The 15,241-nt window shown below is 39.9% G+C and overlaps 1 protein-coding gene across 1 annotated transcript in view; it reads right to left on the bottom strand.

Annotated features, from left to right (window-relative positions):
* The window catches only part of CDC40 (cell division cycle 40), a 1,027,131-nt gene that overhangs the window by 50,922 nt on the left and 960,968 nt on the right, over positions 1-15,241 (bottom strand). Inside the window, exon 14 of the mRNA XM_069607756.1 lies at positions 1,892-2,036. Coding sequence (XP_069463857.1) covers positions 1,892-2,036 — 145 coding nt within the window. The remainder of the gene's footprint in view (positions 1-1,891; positions 2,037-15,241) is intronic.

The raw sequence follows: 15,241 nt of genomic DNA, 5'->3' as shown, positions 1-15,241 counted from the left end.
CCTCAACCCCGAAAGGCCAAGTGTCTCCAATGGGGAACAGCATAGCTGCTTCTGAGAAGGCCACAAATGTGGACTTCTGTGAAAAAGGTTGGTAAACCACTCCGGGAAAAGCAAAAAATAAAGGGCTTCTCTTCAGAGGTACATAGTTTAGGACTTTTGCCCTCTTGAAACCATTTCTATTCCCTGCAAGGCCAAATCGGCTCCTCATTCTTTGACGGTCGACACATTGAGGACCATTAAATTGGGTAATGACAGCAATTCTCAAAGCATTTAGAACTGGGAATCATGTGGCAAGAAAGCAAAATAACTGAATTTGAGTCTGACTGAACGCCTAATGTCAGGCACCATGAGGAAGGGAAAGCTTTGCAATAATCAGAACTTCTCCGACAATGCTTTGGAATGGTAGTGGTCGAGATTTGTTCACAATTTACCATCATAACTTCAGTTTTGTCCTAATTAGAACAGGTATGCACAGACATGGGTCGCAGGCTTGCATCTCATAGTACACATAACGATGTCCAATGTGGTCGAAAAATGTCTGGGGGTTGCTTGTGTTGTCATGCAGAAGAAATGTGACTAAGCAATTTGGGCTGAACTACCCGTTTTGTGGTGGGATCAAGGCAGATTTGGAAAGGACACCCATCCGCCTCCCATTTCTATATAGTTTGGCAGGATGAACAAAATTGTTTGCAGTGTTACCCAGAGCCATGATTTTATGTATGCATTTATATAAAACCTTCCACTTGCACTCAAAAGTTTGGTTAGAGGTCTGATGTTAGTCATTCTAAAAAGTAGCTTTGGAAGGCTCAGACCCACTTGGTAGCGTATAACAATACTGCACAGGCAACAAAGGATGTAAATGCACATTTGAGTGGTTTTGAATGTCTCCGTGAAATATCATGCTACTTGCAATATACAGAATTGAAAGTATTATATACGCGCTCTGTTTTATAAAATACAAACATGGCTGTGAAGCAACTGAATGCTGTGCAAGGGAAACAATTAGGATAGACCATTGAGGGTAACCTTAGAAGGGCCTGCAGAGAAGGGATACCAAAGCACAGGATACAAATTAAGGAGGGAAACAATATCCAGTCTTAGTTTGTTAGTAGATACACAGCTGTGTCCGCTGACGCTACATTCCTTAAAGTTTCTCAGAAACGGACCTTCCTCACTGCACTGTTAAGTCCCCTGGTCTGGACAGATGATTCCCTAAACTTCCACTGTTGTATATGAAAACAAGGGTGTTCTCGTTTAATCCAGAAGTTCCCTAAAGTTGGAACTCATTAAGCAACTCTTCCCACTCTTTCTGTGCCAATCACCAACCCCGAAAACACGTAAATGCAGGAAGTAATTAAGCAAACCCTCCTGTATTTTATAAACCGTTCTGAAACTCTTTGGGTGTTCAAACGAAACATTAGTCCCCTGCAGGTGGACATTTTATCCCCATTTATTGATACTGAGGTTATTAATTCATGTTTTCCCGATTAATAGGAGTCCAGATTTGTAATGCATGTCAAAATGCGTTTAGTTTTCCTCAAAGCAATTTCTACCATGTGAATTAAGACCTAGTAATAACACGTATCAGCTTAAATCTAATACATTGGTGGAATGTAAATGTTTTATTGTTGAACCTTTGGTAATTTCCCTTAGTTATTTCCAATCATGCGTGCACAGACCTCAAGGCATGCAGAGTCAGTCAATAGACTTGCCAACATCAAATCCAGTGAAAAGTGGAAAAAACAGTTAATTTGAAAATCATCACATTAGGAAACTTGTCAATTTATTACCTCCAAAGTTCAGTTTTTGCTTTCATTCGATCTGCATTTTCACACTATGTCCACTTCAATTAAAAAAAATGTAAACAATATAAACAATGTATAGGACTTACCTCATGTCCGGTGAGAAATCCACTTGGCAAGCATAGCCTGCCACCATGTGTCCTTTAAAGATTTTCTTTTTGTTCAATCTGAATCTGTTCTGTGCTCCAAATATCAAAATCTGATTATCCATCGACTGACAAGCCAACCACTTTCCTGGAAAGTTAGTAAGGAGATTGTTGCAGTGAGAAGATATACAGAACACTTCTAGAGACTACAATGTACAGCTTCTAGACTTCGTACATATAGAATTCTACATGGAAAGCTATCATTACAGACATATATGTATCCCAGCAAGGATGTGCTCGGGAGAAGATCAAATGTCATTGCTGAAATGCATCCCCCCGCCCCCTCCCATAGTCGAATGCTACCCATGTTATGTATGGCTCCTCCGCACCCTTTGTTCATTTTCCAACCCCCAACCCAGAGCATTGTGTGCCAGCATTGCAGGGAGCAGCAGGAGGGCCTGTGAAGAACAAAAAGTGGAGGATTTACCGCAGGCAGAATTACAGCCAGCAGTTAATTCTTGAATCCACAAAGGAATCCAGGAGTGGGGGATCTACACTGCCATTCTACCACTCACTCGGGCGGATGTGCCGTCATTGAGAGTGGAGGAAACTGTAGATGTGTTTGGCAGTATTACAGCAGGAAATACGGCTACATGTGTGATGAGGCCCAATGTATCCAAATCCTCTCAACCCACAACACCCTAACATGGAAACCAAAATGACTAGCAGAAAACATGCTGTAGATGATGCGGACACATAGCAGTTGACCATAGCTTCTGCAATACTCTGCTATGACATTAAAGCAGGTGGACACAGTATTCAAAAACGGGAAGAGCTGCTAATGGCTTCACATGGAAGCCATACACAAAAATGCATTAGTGGTCTTCGGGAAACAATAACTATCAAAGCTTTTGCCAGGTAATGAATACGTGCCACGAATATTCCCTTTACAACATTCAAACCTAAGGGTTCAGAGGATGCTTAAAAACCTCAGACTCCGGCTGAATCCACAGTGTTAATTTCACTAAAAGTCAAAATGCACATTTGTTTTAAGTTAATTAGGACTAAATACAACTGTTTTCGCTCACAGCGGCGGATTCGTTTTGCTACAGTGAAACAATATTAACATATATGTTGAAAATAATGTTCATAGAGAAATCGTTCCCAATCCTGGATCACGGATGGACTTAGTAGATTTGCTTCAGTATTACATTTTTAAAAAAAATTGGCTGAGCTCGCATATAGAGCACGCACAAATTGCCCTGTTTATATAGCACAAACAGAAAAATTGACATTTTCAGCCACAAGTAGCTCCAAACCACAGTACTGATAGCCATTGTTCTGGTTACACAGACTGCTGTGTCCAGGCCTGATTGAAGCATCTGGAGGGAGGTCTCTTTTTCCATCCTTCACATGGGTTTCAAAATCATGCTGCATTTCACCCTCAGGGATCTGTTCTGCTGCCTCCGAGATGCCGACCGAAGACCGAATGAAAATCTAGCAAGGGCACAGAAGGCGTTGATACATCCAATGGCTAGGTTTACGGAGACAAAAACCTTCCTTCCCCATGCATCTAGTCTATTGCTCTTCCTGTCAGCGGGCAGAGAATGGAAGTATTGAGTCTTCAGGTTAGTCATGGCAGCCTGCATGACAAACTCTCCAGAGAGGTATGGGAGGACAGGAATAGGTGGTCTGAGGGTGCTGGCCTTTACTTTTTGGTCAGTCTAAAGACTGTAGGGGGATATCTGTACTTCTGCCCTCTATATGGTTGGGACAAAGGCACATAACAGCCCAGACGAGTTTCTCCATCATGGTAGAATGGACGAGCAACCAAGACTTAAGCTTTCAGGAGGTGATGCAGGCAGGATCTTAACTATAGTGAGTCCCCAAGCTCCAACAAAGTAATGTCCACACACTATGTTGGGTGATAACACAACCTCTTTATATAAAATTAGGTTGCTAGCAAAATATATACATATAAATAATAACACTTTGTACTTGGAAATACTTATTCAAAGAATGGCAAATATATACACTATGTGGTAGCACACAATACTTAAATTCAGTAACAGATGCACTAACTGCAGACAGTTTTAAATAGGCATATGAATCTTAAGTGAGGTTTATCAACACAGAATAGGGACAAAAGGCAGGTTAGTTGTGAAAAGTGGAAGAATGCTTTCTTTAGGATAGAGATACAATTCTGTCTGATGATTTCCCCCCCCCATCTGGGCAACTTGTAATGGAAAAGAAATTGGGAGGTAAAGAGAGAAAACCACATTCTAATATCAGTAAAAACCAGAGGGACCTGATGATGAAACTTCTTCTAAACCAACATATCATCATAGGCCAAGGCGACAAGGGTGGGGTGATTGTAGTAATGAATCATAAGGACTATATCTATGAATGTATTAGACTTCTAGCTGACGTAAACTGTTATCTCAAGTTGATTAGGGATCCTATACCTAGTATAATTCAAGATATCCAAAATAAAGTTACAAGGGCTCTGGAGAATGGCAAGATCAGCAAACAAGAGGCTGACATTTTGATGAGAAGCAATGGGAGGACACCAGTGTTCTATATCTTACCCAAGATACATAAGAACCTTTTAAATCCTCGGGTCATCCCACTGTATTGGGAGTCGATTCCATTTTGGAACCTTTGTCCAAATATGAAGACTTTTACCTGAGACCATTTGTTCTTGCTATGAAGAGCTATTTGAGGGATACAAAGGACGCTTATTAACAAGATCGAAGGTATTTCTTTGACAAAAACACAAATGTATTGATATATCTAGACATCCAATCCCTGTACACAGTCATACCCCAAAGGGCAACACGAAGTGGTGGAAAAAGTATTAAGAGGCAGAGAGGATGACCACCCAGTTAATAATGCCTTCATCCTTTGGTGTGTGGAATATGCTTTGACAAGGATTTTTTTTTCCAATTCCAGGATACTTTCTACCAACAAATAGAGGGACCAGTCATCGCCCCGAATTTGCCCAACTTATATGTTGAATTTCTTAAGAATAAAACATGTAAGATGACAGCAATCCTTTCAAGAACCACATTAGACAATGGCTGCATCACATAGATGATATTTTCATTGTATGGGAGGGTACCAGTTGGCAGCCAATGAATTTGTGATGTGGCTCAATAACCAGAATAATTTTTTGAAGTTTACGAAAGAGAGCAGTCAGGATGAACTAAACTTTTTAGACATTACTGTTTTACATGATGAAGCGAAACTATGGGTCAAACGTTTTGACAAACCTGACTGGAATGCCCTTCATTTCTCAAGCCATCATGCCAATCATATTAAGGCTAACTTGCCTTTTGAAACTCTTTAGGGTGTTAGATTGGCTTGTTCCCAAGCGCCCACAAATAACTGAAAAGGAGGACAAATGACTCCCTTTACAGTGTTCAGAAACTCCACATCTTGTGGTTTATTATGAGATATTCTGGTGCCCTTTGTCATCCTTTTCAGTTATTTGTGGGCGCTTGGGGATAAGCCAATGTAACACCCTAAAGAGTTTCATTTTTCAAAACGGAGGAGAGGAACCAAGGACTCCGTTGTTACTTTTCCATGCGACCCTGAAAAGTCATACCAGCAATATAACCAAGGACGCTGAGGTCCAGCAACAGGACAACCCCACCGAAAGAGTTCCTCGAAAGATAACTTACCTTTTGGCCAGTTTTTAAGGCTAAATCAAAACAGCAGTATGAAACCGCATTATGAAGCTGGTGCCAACACTTTGAGACATTGGTAGTCAGAGGCTATCCTAGTAGATTGGTCAAGAACTCAACTAGGAAACCCTACAACAACAGAGAGGCCCTGTTGGAATATACATCCCAGAAAGAGGATAAGGCAACAGGATTGGTCTTTGTGAATACTTTTTCAGACCTCTCATACAAGATCGAATCAGTGATTATGAAAAATTTGAAAGAAAATTCACAAAGAAGGAAACTATGCCGTTGGTGGCTTAAGAAGAGTCAGAACATCAAAAACCTGGTCATGAGGAATGACATTACTGATAAACCCCCAAAGATAGAGAAACAAACCACATTGTGGGGTATGGCCCCAGTGATGTGTCATTTTCCGTGTGGACAATTTATTGTGTTAGTTTACAATGAAGACTACGGAAGTAGAAATTGGGTTAAGGGCGATATGGGTCATCAAGGAACAAACAAACTGTAATAGTGACAATGTGGTATACATGATCGTATTCCCATGTGGGCTTCGATATTTTGGTAAAACAAACAGAAAATGTAAAACCAGGTTGATAGAACGTCGTAGCTGTGTCAGGAACAATGTTTAACAGGCCCCCCTTGTCAAACAGTATATGGAGAAGGGACATACCCATGATGACATCAAGTGGGTTATTTTAAAGAAAATCAATGGTCCCAGTGAGGAAGTTATTAATCCCAGACTCTTGACCTTTGAACAGAAGATGATTTTTAAAACAAATAGCCATACTATGGGTCTCAACGAGGGTATTGAGTGGCACAATGTGTTCCTGACACAACGAAAATGTTTCTTTCATGCCCATCCAGCTTTCTTTGGACTATGCTTTGACACTTTTTCCAAATTGTTTCTCTGCCCAATATGGCCATTTGTAAATAAGTGTGAAACAGTACTGCATTGGGTTTGGGGTTGTGGCAATTTGACCATCAATGTATGTAAAGAACAAGTTACTCTCTTACTTGGTAACGTTCTTTCGATGGGATGGTCCGACGATGTATTCCATATCTATGACAGTAATCACCACAGCTGTGCTGCTTCGGAAAATCTTTCTGCGTCCTGCGTCGATACGCTGTCCTCGAGGACCTCCTCCGACGGCCGGCGTCACCGGATGTTATAAGTAGGACGCACGTAGCCTCAGTTGTAGTTTTTTCCCCAGAACGTGTGGCACCAATCTTCTGCCAGTATGACCACAGAAAGCCTTGCGGAAACGTAAACTGCAATCGCATAGGAAATTCTGTAGCGTGGTAGGCAGGGAGGGAGCGATATGGAATACGTTGTCGAACCATCCCATCGAAAGAACGTTACCAGGTAAGAGAGTAACTTGTTCTTCGAGGGGATTGGGTCCTCCGATGTATTCCATATCTATGACAGACTCCCAAAGCAGTACCAACGTAAGGAGGTGGAAAAGAATTTAGAATATACACATTTAGAATGCCCAAACAAATTGCAGTGTAAAGGACCGCCTTTCCAAAGGCCAGATCCTGCCCCTGGATAGAATCGAGGGAGTAGTGACGTACAAAAGTATGGACCGAAGCCCAGGTGGCTGCATCACAGATGTTACGAATAGGAACACCCCTCTGCAGCGCAGTAGAGGCAGCCATACCCCTAGTAGAATGGGCCCGCAAACCTAACGGAGGGTCCTTACCCGCCAAGCGGTAACATTCAGAAATTGCCAAGATAATCCATCGAGACAAAGTCTGCTTAGTAACAGCTTATCCCAAACGCCTTCTAGCGTAACCAATAAAGAGTTGATCGTCCACTCTGACCCGGGACATGCGTGAAAAGTAGAAGCTTAAAGCTCTCCTAGGATCCAGCCTATGGAGCCTCTCCTTTTCCTTACTAGGATGCGGAGGAGGATAAAATGCCGGAAGTATAACATTCAGGCTTAAATGAAATTCCGACACCACCTTCGGAAGAAAGGAAGGACGAACTCTAAGGACAATCCTGTCCTTATGAAACACAGTGAAGGGTGGCTTAACTGAAAGTGCCTGTAACTCACTCACTCACTCTGCGAGCAGAAGCGACCGCAACTAAACATACAGTTGTAAGGGTTAACAGTCTCAAAGGACAAGAATGCAAAGGCTCAAAGGGAGCACCCATTAGAAACTTGAGAACAAGGTTCAGATCCCAACCGGGCACTTGAAAGGTGACGAAGGGAACACATTAGTGAGCCCTTTCAGAAATTGAGAAATTAAAGGGATTTTAAAATAAGAACACTCCTCAGACGAGCGCTTAAATGTAGACAGCGCCGCCAGGTAACCTTTAATGGTACCCACTTGCAAGCCCTTGTGGGCCAAAGAAAGCAAAAAATACAGAACGACAGGAATGTCACATGAAAAAGGATCCACATTCTTAACCCTGCACCAGTCGTAGAACTTTCTCCAACAGCAACGGTACAGGGACTTTGTTGCCGGCCGCCTGGCCGAAAGCAACACCTCCATCACGTCTTCAGGGAGGTCCCAATCCTTTCAGAAGCCAAGCGTGAAGGTTGAGGGATTTGACCTCTGGATGGAGAACCTGACCCCCCTCCCGTGAGAGCAGATCGTCTTGGTAGGGAAGACGACGTGGAGGGCAGATGGGCAAGTCGAGAAGGTCCGGGTACCACGTCCTCCGGGCCCAAGCCGGAGCAATGAGGAACTCCGTAAGTGCATGGAAGTGCTTCAGGCTGTTTGGCTGTGGATCCTGCCGGACTGAACTTGGACTTTTTTGACTGCATGCATGAGCGAGAGCCGTCGGCAAGAGGAAGTGCCAGCTTTTCGCAACGCGCTGCTACTTGGACTACCTGAAGTAATTAGTTTTGTTTGGATCTTGTTATAGTGTTTCTTCGGGGGTTTAGGTTTAGCGTTTGTGCTTATGTTGTAGTGCTAGTGTCTCTACAACGTTAGTTACTACCCTCCTTTTTCTTACAGCCATAATTCAAAGTGTTGCAGGTAGCTCCGCCCCCTAGCAGCGGGATTGGTGTGCACCATTTGAAAACGTCTGTGCACGCGCACCGCGCGCGCACCGTAAGTGCATGGAAGTGCTTCAGGCTGTTTGGCTGTTCGGGTGAGCGGGTGGGTGTTCTTGAATAAGCACGGATTAAGTATAGGTCCTTTTTCCTTCTGTGTTGGTGCAAGCACTCACTCGCAGAGTCCTCTACTGTTTTTTAAGGTAGGATTTTGCTAATAAAAATCTTTAGTTATTTTGGGAATTTCAAAAAAAAAAAAAAAAATTAAAAAAAAGCGTGAGTCATTTTTTTGGGCATTTATTTAGTTATCATAGATGATGGCCAGTGGTCTGAGGAGTAGAAAGTGCTCTGAAATGGCGGTTCACTTTAATCCTACCGACCAAATTAATAATGGGGCATCTTCTATAAGTATTGTTGATATGGATATTACAAGACATCCGGTTGACTTGTATCCAGGCTCTACTAATGAACTGCAGCCTCATAATAGCAATTTAGATCTTGAAATCCTGGCTGATTTGGACTCCCGCATTAGGTTATCCATCGGTTTACTGACTCCACTAATACCCAGAAATCGTGATTCGCATACGAATGCAAATAATTCTGATGTATATTTACCATCTAATTTACATCTGCCATTGTCACCTGCTAATGTTATAGCTTTAGATAATGCCTCTCACTCGGAACTTCCTATAAGCCCTGATCTCCATGTTCCATATTCACAAAATATTGGGAGTGAACCTAATTCATCCCCTACTTCTAAAGATCAAGAACCATTCACTTTTCCAGTGATAATACGGATATTGGACTTGCTGGACAAAGGTCATGATGTCACTCACTTAGAATTAAGGGATATAAAATACTCTATGAGTGAGATTATGTCCAAAGTCACTAGGATGGAAGGATTTATTCTTGCATTGGAAGGGCTTAATATAGGGGTAAAAAATCCCAATGAAGCCAAAGCTAACATTCGTCATGAACAAAGTACACAAACTGAAGTCAATGACTCTTTCGACAGACAAGGTTTTGCTAATCAACCTTCTAAAGGATTTGACTTGCTCCTATGCGAAATAGGTACTATCAGCTCTACAATAGTTGAACTTAAAAATAAACTTGAACCTTCAACCCCTAATATATTACCAGAGATAAGTGGGAAATACTGTGGATAGTCCATCAGCCTTAATTAAACTCAGAGGAACAAAAACAAAATGCAGTTACTGCCGATAGCGAAATTGACTATGTAGGCTATTCCTCTAGAAGATTTCGTAAAAATCAAAAACGGTGTGTTAAACGAGCCGAAAAAAAACGGAGATCTGCAAATGAAAAAATGAAAAAAATCAAAAAAAGAAATCTCTGATCTCCGAAAGTGGTGGTGAAGATGTGATTGATGTGGAACAGCTTTCTGTAGAATGCCAATCACACCTTGGGGCAAAGATTAGAAAGGTGAAAGAGTCAATAGATACAACACTGCCATCAATTTCGAACAATCATGTTAAAATGGCTAGTGTTGAAGTACACTCAACTTGTGCAAACTTGTTAACTATACCTGATATTCCAATTGATCCCGTTAAAACAACTGAAGATGAAGTAGAAGTACAGACAATTCAAAAAATACTGCCGACCTACTTTAAAAGTGTAGGTAGGAAACAGACCTCAAACAGATCTGGACTATCTCACATTCCTCCTATTGTATTGAACAAAGGCATTATATCATCTTCTGTTGTATTACCTAAAATGGCTCCGTCTTTGTACTCCGAAATTTTAAAAAAACTTGTCACGGATCCAACTACTACGATAGGTAATGTACCAGTTATCCAAAACGGTGGAGGAAAGCTTACCACTATTCCTAAACAGTTGTATATTGGGAGTTTTCCTCATCAGAATTTGGGTGATGGTAACAGTGCCATTTATGATATGTATGAAAAAGATAATCAACTAATGCCAGGCATAAATAACGATGTAATGAATGTATATGATTCTATGATAAATGTTCAAAAGGGTGGAACTCCATCATCTGAGATGACTGGTGATATCAATGAAAAAGCTAAGCAAACTCTGCCTTGTATAAATAATGATGTAATGAATGCGCATGATTTTATGCTTAATGCTTTAAAAGCTGGTATTCCACCATTTAAAATAATTAATCAGTTTTTAAAAGCTCAAAAATGTGGTGATGAAAATATTGCCCAGCCTAAGCTGACTTGTCAATCACTTGTAAGCATCCCCATATGCAGAGAACTTAACTCATCTGAACTTGCAGAAAGGCATCATAACGCAACCCTAAACAATTTGAAAAGTGTGTTGAATTGAGAAGAGCATATGGTAAGGTCAAATGGTTTAGCAAATGCTAATGTGGATAACTTACAATTTGAACGAGGTAAAATGACCGGACATCTGCCCTGTCACACTACGGTAAATAGTAAGAAATGCATTAATATGTTGGGCCTGGAAGGTAAGCAAGAAATTCTAGGTGATGCACGTATTAATAGAAGATATTTTTTGGACCTTCTATATACAATTCCATCATTGAGAATAATTGCGTCTAGTGATATTGATTGTATTTCTTTGGCTCCAACTAATAATTACCGTATGACATGTCACTTATTTTCTGAACATGTGTTGAGACTTATTTGGTCCTTTAGAAGGGAATTACATGAAATGGGTTTCTCGTTATTCACATTCAATGATGAAAAGTTGGCAGGAGAATTCTTATTTGATAATCAAAAATCCGTATCCTCTGAGCAAAATACAAATGGAGACTTGACGACTAGCGCAGGACATCAAAAAATGTGTATTTCCCAACTATTAACGACTGCTCGCACTAATAGTGAAATGGCGTGGATTGAACCACTAATAAAAACGATATTTGCGGCAAGTCCTAACTTATTTACTTCATAAGTAAAGGATAAGACAGTACTTACAGTACTGTCATGGAACTCATGTGGCTTTAAAAAATATCGAGACTTGGCTTTCCACTCTTGTTAAATTGCCATCAATTTTCATGTTTCAAGAAACAATGAAAATTGAACCACTTGTTATCCCTGATTATCGATCATATTGTTCTCCTGCCAGTAAAGGGGTTGAAGGAAGACCTTTTGGTGGGCTAACAATTTCTGTCGACAATTCCATTGCCTGTACTATAATTCTGGTATATTCATCTATACATGTTCTAGCGGTCTTCTTGAATTTAAACAAATTTGACACAAGGATTATTCTAGTCATGAATGTATATTGCAATCATTTGAAATACAAATTATTGGATATACTTGATGACAGATTGTTGCTTTGACCAAGCGTCAACATTTTACTCCAAATACGACACTATTATCGGTGGTGATTTTAATTCACAATGTATTGGAACATCAGTGTATTATAAAGACCATAAACAGGCAAATTCAAATAGCTTTAAGAGAGGAACTATATTTCGGGATTATTTTGATGACTGGGGTATGTCATTTGTGAAGTTTGACATGGATTCCAACAAATATACTTGGAAAAGGGGCAATACTACTTCAACGATTGATTTCTTTTGTGTCTCTGATTTGTTGTTATCATGCATTGATGCTGTTACAATTGGGGACATTATTTATAGCGATCATCCTCCCATTACCCTTAACACTTCTATTGTTACGAATCAATGGCATGTTAATCAGTGTATGCATGCCATTGAGATTAAAAGAGAAAATATATCTCTTAGATGGAATCCTACCTTATGCAAGAGATTAGTAGAGAATGTAGTAAATCATCTAAAACATGTGGTCAATTTTCTAATGCCGGAATTATACTCTATAGAATATTTAAATCAGATGATTAATGACTATCAGAGAAGCTCTTAATAAATTTGGAATAAAACAGGCTTCTTGTGTGACAAATCACAAACATAGATTTAATTATAAGATTAAAATACTGAAAAGAACTAGAAATCGCGATATACGAAAGCTTGAATTAGCGAAACTTCCTGATAAACTTTATTCACTAAAAAAGAAGCGTATAGTCCTAGAATACAAGTTTAAAGTAAAGGGAGTACACATAGAGCAATATAACAGAAAATTGTGATATGATCAAAGCTATTTGTAGTAGAAATTCCCGCGATATTTGGGCTGCCCTTAAAAAAGGGGATACGGCGGATTTCCGTAATGGATCTATAATTAATGCTGAAACTTGGCCAGATTATGTTAAGCAAAAATATGAATTACCAGATCGCTTTGTTAAAAACCAAGATGATGTAGAGCTATCAACTACTGACATAAAATTTGTATGGACTACTTCTGATATTATGTGGGCTATCAAAAAATTATCTAATTCTCATGCCCCTGGCCCCGATGGGATTCCATCGTGCGTATATAGGTCCGATCCGATTTTTTGGAGTATGATCTTAAAAATTAAGTTTGACAGTATTTTAGTGAGTGGCACTATCCCGTCTTCATGGGTTACTTCCATTCTTATCCCATTGTATAAAAAAGGTGATCTTAGATTGCCCGAGAACTATAGACTGATATCGTTAACAGATGCGGCGGCAAAGGTGTTCGCTATTCTAGTTATCTATGAGCTTGATAAACATCTAGCAACTTATAAGACCTATTCGAAATGTCAAGTGGGATTTAGACGTCAAATGGGAACAACACTAAATGCCACTATAATGAAACATCTGATTGCCGGAGTGAATAATAATGAATTGAGCACTATTTACATTGCATCCATTGACATGTCTTCTGCGTTTGACACTGTCGTGCGCAATGTATTATGGATCAAAATGCGTAAGTTGGGAATTCCGGAATATTTGATCTATTGGACCAAGAAATTTCATACCAATACATCTTGTAGAATTCGTCTAACTCAGGGTGGTTCTCTAACTGAACCTGTGCAACTTCATCTTGGTTTAAAACAGGGCTGCAATTTTGCTGCCCTGCTGTTCAACCTTTATCTCTCTGACATAGATAAACTTTGGGAATCCACTCTGACGTTACCAGCAAGGCTATGCTCACTAAGAATACACTGGCTAGCCTTTGCAGATGACCTTATCTTTTTTGATTTAACTCCTGTTGGTCTTCAGGCTAAAATAAATATATTCACAAATTTTGCGTATGAACATAATCTTCGACCTAATTCATCCAAGACATGCATAATGATTTTTAAATCAAATAAGAAACTTAAGAAGTTCAACTGGAATATGGGGGGGACTCGTCTGTGCGAATTACAAGAATCCATTTACTTAGGATATCGCTTGAGCAATGCGAATAATATAAAGTCATGGGTGGAATATCTAAAGCTGAAAGCCAGACCACTCTTAAGTCAGATGAAATTTATCTTTTATAAGTTGTGTAAGTTTTCAATGACTCCGTTATTAGAGTTTCTTACATTGAAGGTTGAGCCTATTCTTCTATATGCTATGGATATTTGTGTTGGTAATTTGCATAAGCAACTTGATTCCATACAGGGTACTTTAGTGAAAAGAGCTTTATGTTTATCCATATCAATCCCGAACTGTGTTATTAGACATGAGTTGGGATTGATTTCTCTATCTACTAGGTTTACCTGGCGGGCTCTCTCAAACTATTCCAAAATTCTTAACTATCCTGATAATTCCTTATATCAGGATCTTTTTGAATTTACGAAGGGTTGCTCATCCAGTTCGTTCACTAGCTACCTTGAAACCATGGCTAAAATTTTAAATGATTTGGGCACTGATCGTGATGATTTGCTTATTCGTCCTAACTATGTTAAACATAAATTATTTGCGTACGACTGGTGTAAAACTCTAGATGAAATATCAAATTTGAGTACCTATAAGGAATATGCAAAATTCCTACATAAAAGAGATGGTTGTTGTGATTATATAGCGTTATTTCCGTGTAATAAAACCAGAATGTATTACATGAGATTTAGATTAAATCAATATCATACTCTCGAACGAATAAAATTCTGGGGAACTGCAGGAACTAATCTAGGCGCCACGAAGTGTCGCTTTTCGAGATGTAGTGAACAGAAGGAAACATTAAAACATTTGATTTTAGAATGCCCATATTTTAGAGATGTACGGACTAAGCTTTTTCTATGATTCATAAATGTGAACTACGCAGATTGTATGATATCTCTTTGGACTCGACTGATGCAAGGAAATGAGAGAGCATTAATCTTTGCCTTACTAGAGTTTTTGAAAGTAATTGAGAAAGAGATTTTGTTATTTCAGTGTTAAATTTGTTTGTTATTGGGTTGTTCTCTCTTGGAAATTGTGTTAAAGCTTTGTTCTACTTTTATCAGTTTTATTGAGATGTTTTGTATTTTGTCTGGTTATTTGAAATTTTTTTTGTTTGTAATAATGTGCTATTTTGTAAAGGTTCATTGAACTATATACAAATAAAAAAAAAAAATGAGGAACATCCGGGAACCGAACCTCCGCAGGACATGCGGGATGACGGGGACTGGAGGAAACGCATACAGCAGTGGGAAGGACCACTCCACCACAAACGCGTCTCCTAAGGCTCCGTTTGGAGGTAATTTCCGCGAGCAGAACCTTTCGCACTTCTGGTTGACATTGGAGGCGAAGAGATCCACTTGAGGGGTCCCGAAAAGGGCGAAGATCTCCAGGAGAATCTCCTGAGCCAGCTCCCACTAGTGAGAGATCGTGCTCTACCTGCTCAGAGCGTCCGCTGTCTCGTTTTCGT

Source organism: Ambystoma mexicanum, chromosome 4q (assembly GCF_040938575.1).
Source record: "Ambystoma mexicanum isolate Mex_15411 chromosome 4q, UKY_AmexF1_1, whole genome shotgun sequence".
NCBI lineage: Eukaryota > Metazoa > Chordata > Amphibia > Caudata > Ambystomatidae > Ambystoma > Ambystoma mexicanum.
Note: the sequence above shows the minus strand (reverse complement) of the source record. Positions and strands in the feature narration are given on the sequence as shown.